We start from the raw sequence: 5208 nt of genomic DNA, 5'->3' as shown, positions 1-5208 counted from the left end.
CCGGCTAGTGGCGCGGTTGTGAGGTGGTTGGTCTCTGGGTCGGTTATGGCTAACCGACCCGAAGGGATCCGTTAGGGCTCCTTGGGTTTGGGTGGGGCGGTGCCCCGACCCGGTGGTTTCTTGGGCTGGACCGTCAGTCCGTAACAGTGCCCCCAACGCGTTAGCCTCGAGGTCCGAGACTCGTGGCTGGGCGCGTTCGTCGTGAGCTCTTCTTTTTCTCGGAAGTTCGTGGGTGACGCTTTGTTTTTCTTCGCGTTTGGTCGCTTCGATTTTTGTGCTGCTTTTTGGTTTTGGCACTGAGCATTTAATGCCCGTCGCTTCGTTGTTTTGAAATTTTGGGTGAAATGGCAGTTATGCCCCTACCCTTTAGGGGCTCCTCCTCGGCGGTTACGCTTTTCTTGTCTTACTTTAATTTCGTAACCCCCACTCCTCTCTTTTACTATTCTTCCTCTCTATTCCGCAGGTTCTTCAGTGTTGCTGCCTCTTTTGTTCATACTGCTGTTGTTGCTTGAAGCATCTTGCTCTTTGCTTTCTTTGCAATCTCCTGTTTCTTCTGGTGAGTTTTCTGTTCGTTCTTCCCTTGTTTCAATTGTTGCTTTATTTCTGGCGCTTTTGCTTTGTTGCATGCTTGGATCTTTTGCGTTTCTTGTTTGCTTTTCCTTTTTAGAGGGGGTGCCACTGGGTTTTTCTTTGGTTTCACTCGCATTTCTGGGTTTTCCCTAGGTTTTTTGCTTGTATTTCTGGGTTTTTCCTGGGTTTTTTGCTTGCATTTCTGGGTTTAGGGGGAGATTCGTAGCTTCCTTTTTCTCTTTCTTGTTTTGAGGGTTTCCGACTTCCCGTGTTGACTTTAGTGGTGCCCCCAATGTAGGTATGGACGATCGTCTTGCTTCTTCGAGTCAAGCCCAGCGCCCCCTGCTTGGGTTTCCTCTGACATGAAGGATACCCCTTCCAAGGTGACTAGGGAAAGTCTCCAGAAGTTATGACAAGCTGGACTCTTATTTGGGGGGGTCCCGAGGAGGTGCTCTACCAGGTCTTTGTCCCTGCTGCTCGTGAGCGCGTGTGCCATAAGAATTTGGCTTCCCTGACAGTTGTTGATTGGCTGTGAATTTACGAGCCTATGTTCACGACTTTAGGACTTCGTCTACCTTTTTCCCTTTTATTATGGGCTTGCTGAATCACTATGATGTTGCGCCGTCGCAACTTCATCCGAATAGCTGGGCCTCCATTCGGTGTTTTGAAATGGTCTGCGAGTTCCTCGAGCTTCCGATCTCAGTGAACGTCTTTCTTTACCTTTTTCTGCTCACAAACCCTTCTAGCCAGGGGAAGGCTAAGAAGGGTTATATGTCTTTTAGGGCCCAACAGGGGAGTAGGATTTTTTGTCTCTTTGAGGACTCCTTTCACGGGTTTAAGTCTACCTTTTTTAAAGTTAGACCGGTAGAAAGGCATCATCCTTTTTGGCTCTCGGTTGAGGGAGCTCGTCTGATCCCGACCTATTGGAGTTTTGGTGCGGGATCTGATTATCTTATCAAAGTATCTTATGACTGGTTGAATAAGGAGGATCGTAGCATTGCTGACATTCTGTTGTCTATTTTTGGTGAAAAGAATCTTAATCCTCGCTTGCTAATGGGAGACCGAGAAGCCAGTCGGTCGTATGTTGGTGGGTTATCTCTTTCTTACACTTTTGTATTTTCCTTTTCTTATCTATTGACGTTTTTCCTTTCTCCTTTGTTCACAGTTTCCATGGCTGGCGGGAAGAAAACTTTAGCTGACTTGATGAGTCTCATCAAGGGAAATGAGGAGGGTGACGGTGACTCTCCATCGAACCCTCCAGCGGGCCAAGGGCAGGAGGAGGTTGGTGAGACCGGGAAAACCGGAGATCGGGCGGCCGAGACCGGCCCGGTTCACCAGGGAGATGTTGTCCCTTCCGAGAAGGTTGAGGAGGTTTCTGATGTGGGGGTGGAGATTTTTGAGGACGACTTTGGTGATGAAGAAATGAGACTCGGGGGAAATGTTAAAAAGAGAAAGCGGGACACCGGCAAGGCCCTCTCTGTTATGGAGAAGAACTTCGATGCCGGGGGCTTCATCGAGTCTCAATTGCTCCCCGGCACCGAGGAGTATTTCCATGAGGCCGACCTCTCCGGGCAGGCTAGGTGGATCTATCGTAGTCTCCTCCGTGCTACTGCTATCGCCAAGAAGGTTGAGCCTGTCTTGGGTAGCTATCACGCCATGGAGGTGAAGCTTAGGAACTCCCAAAAGGATTTGACGGATTCACCGTCCCGGGAGGAGTCTCTAAAAACCAAGCTGTCTGACTGTGAAAAGAAAATTGAGGAGGATGCTAAGGAGATTAATAGGCTGGTGGATCGGGACATGGCTTTAATGAAGGACCTGAATACCTCCTGTGGTGAGACTGCAGCCGTGAAGAAAAGGGTTGAGGAGCTGGAAGAGAAGTTGAAGTTGTCCGAGAGTTCGGCGGAGGCGGCTGCTCGGGAGGTAGCGGCCCTAAAGAAGAGAAACAAAGATCTTGCCAGGGGAGCTCGTGATGCCGTTAAGCTGACCGAGGAGGGGATAAAGCTACAGGTGGCGGTGCTGGCTCCCGACCTTGATCTCTCTCAGGTTGGCGTGATGAAGACTGTGGAAGGTGGGAAGATTGTTGACATCCTTTGATTTGTTAGGATCTAACATTGTTTATTTTGTAATGTTCATCATTTTGGGCCCGTTGGTGGGCGCCTTTTAGTTGTATTTGAACACTTCTTTGTGCTTTTTGTTGGATTTTATTCGGGCCGTCGTGGTCATTACTTTTTATTCCGTATGTTCGGGCCGTCGTGGCTTTTTTGCTTCTGTTCGTTTATTATCATTTTTGCTTTTCTTTGGGCCGTTTTTTGGTCCCTTATGGTTCCCGGGGTGATCAGTCTCGGGTCACCGTTAGGTCGACCGTTTCACGCTGCGTTTTATTTGAGGCTTGGGATAGCATGAACTTGCAAAAGATAAACTTATCATTCTGTTAGACAAAGGGATTTGTAATGCATAAACAAATTTAAACAAAGGTAGGTATTCACATAAAGCATAAAAGAAATCGTAAAAGTGGAACATGGGAACGGGGGTTGGGGTCACGTTGGCCGCCCCTTCTTACGAGTAGAACCTTCTGAGGTTCGCCATGTTCCATGTTCTCGGTACTTCGTTCCCATTCAACCTTTCTAGCTTGTAGCTCCTTTTGCCGAGGACTTCTTTTACTCTGTAAGGTCCTTCCCAGTTTGCGGCTAGCTTGCCTTCTCCTGGTGTCGGTGGGCCTATGTCGTTTCGTCGTAGGACCAGGTCGCCTTCTCCCAGGTTTATTTTCAGTACTTTGCCATTGTATCTGAGGGCTACTCTCTGCTTGATAGCTGCTTCCGCCAGGTGGGCCATTTGCCTCGTCTCGTCGGCTAGGTCTTTTTCAACGGCCTCGCTACTCCCACCGAGGAGCAGCCTTGGACTCGGTTCCCTGATCTCGACTGGGATGACGGCGTCGACCCCGTACGTGAGTCGGAAAGGGGTTTCCCTGGTGGATGACTGGGGGGTGGTCCTGTACGACCATAGTACTGGGGCTAGTTCTTCTGCCCATGAGCCCTTTTTCCCCTCGAGTCGTTTTTTCAACCCCTTTAGGATAACTTTGTTGCCGCTTTGACTTGGTCGTTGGTTTGAGGGTGTTCGACTGAGGAGAACTTTTGCTTGATCCCTAGTCCTTCTAAGAATCCTTTGAACTTCTTGTCGGTGAACTGGGTCCCATTGTCCGATATGATGGCTTCCGGTATCCCGAATCTTGTGACCACTTGTTTCCACATGAACTTTTGGCAGTTCGCTGCGGATATGCTGGCTAATGGTTCTGCTTCTACCCACTTGGTGAAATAATCTATTGCTACTATTAAGTATTTCACCTGCCCAGGTCCTGGGGGAAATGGGCCCAGGAGGTCGACTCCCCACTGGGCGAAAGGTTGGGGGGCCAACATTAGATTGAGTTCCTCGGGAGGCGCTTTGTGGAAGTTGGCATTCTCCTGGCATTTTTTACAATTCTTTACGAATTCCTGAGCATCTGACATCATGGTGGGCCAGTAGTATCCTGCCCTGATGATTTTTCTTGCTAGAGATCTTTCCCCGATATGGTGACCACAACACCCCTCGTGTACCTCCCTCAGGACATAGTCTGTCTGGTCGGGGCACAGGCATTTTAATAGTGGTTGGTGGAGCCCTCGCTTGTACAGCTGTCCCTGTATGATCGTGTACTTGGGGGCCTCCCTTTTGATAAATTCCGCCTCCTTTTGGTTGGGAGGTGTTTCTGCGTGCTCTAGATATCGGGAGATCGGGTCTAACCACGAGGGTGGGTTTGGAGCTTGGGTTGCGCACATGACAATCGCAGGTTCTGTTGCCAGCCCTTGGATCAGAGATCTGTTTCCCGTGCCGGGTTTAGTGCTTGCGAGCTTGGAGAGGAGGTCGGCTCGGGCGTTCGTTTCTCTAGGAACATTCTGGATTGTTACTTCCTTGAAGCCTTTGCATAGTTCTTTTACTTTTTCCAAGTATTTCTGTAGCAGCGCGTCCCTGGCCTGATAGCTGCCGTTTACTTGGGAAGTGACGACTTGGGAGTCGCTGTTGACTTCCAATCTTGATGCTCCGACTTCTTTGGCTAGCATCAGTCCCCCTATCAAAGCTTCATACTCGGCTTGGTTGTTGGAGACTGGAAATTCGAACTTGATGGATTGCTCGAAGGCTATGCCAGCTGAGTTCTCGAGGATAATTCCAGCTCCTCCGAACGTTTGATTGGATGCTCCATCAACATGGAGCTTCCACCGTGTGTTCGGTACGTCGGGTGCTTCCCCTGTGACCTCTACGAGGAAGTCGGCCATGGCTTGGGCTTTGATTGCTTGCCTTGGTTCATATTGTAAGTCGTATTGGGATAGCTCTACTGCACATGCCATCATCCTTCCCGTCAGGTCGGGTTTCTGGAGGACTTGTCAGATGGCTTGGTCGGTCCTTAGGATGATTGTGTGTCCTTGAAAATATTGTTTCAGTCTTCTTGATGAGATTAGTAGGGCATAGGCTAGCTTCTCCAGCTTTGTGTATCTTGTCTCTGCCCCTTGAAGTGTTTTGCTGATGAAGTATACTGGTCGTTGGGTCTTATCTTCCTCTCTGACTAGTACCGCGGCCATTGCTTGCGTGGTCACGGCCAAGTAGAGGTAT

At 49.4% G+C, this 5208-nt stretch overlaps 1 protein-coding gene across 1 annotated transcript; it reads right to left on the bottom strand.

The window, feature by feature from the left end:
- Window positions 1-3126: 3126 nt before the first annotated feature.
- Window positions 3127-4946, bottom strand: LOC112769963 (uncharacterized). Its single transcript, XM_025814402.1, has 2 exons — window positions 3739-4946; window positions 3127-3559 (listed from the first exon to the last, which is right to left on the bottom strand). The coding sequence occupies exons 1-2, from the start codon at window positions 4944-4946 to the stop codon at window positions 3127-3129; spliced, it is 1641 nt and encodes a 546-aa protein (XP_025670187.1).
- Between the last annotated feature and the right edge of the window lie 262 nt (window positions 4947-5208).

This window comes from Arachis hypogaea, chromosome 18 (genome assembly GCF_003086295.3).
Source record: "Arachis hypogaea cultivar Tifrunner chromosome 18, arahy.Tifrunner.gnm2.J5K5, whole genome shotgun sequence".
NCBI lineage: Eukaryota > Viridiplantae > Streptophyta > Magnoliopsida > Fabales > Fabaceae > Arachis > Arachis hypogaea.
The sequence above is the reverse complement of the archived record's forward strand: the minus strand, read 5'-3'. Positions and strand labels throughout refer to the sequence as shown.

Bases quoted from the DNA above. Each gene is read 5' to 3' on its own strand.
- LOC112769963 (XM_025814402.1), bottom strand. From the start codon at position 4,946: ATGGCATGTGCAGTAGAGCTATCCCAATACGACTTACAATATGAACCA. The intron at 3,560-3,738 runs GTTCAAAGGATT...ATGGTCGTACAG, and splicing joins ACCCAGTTCACCGACAAGAA to GACCACCCCCCAGTCATCCA.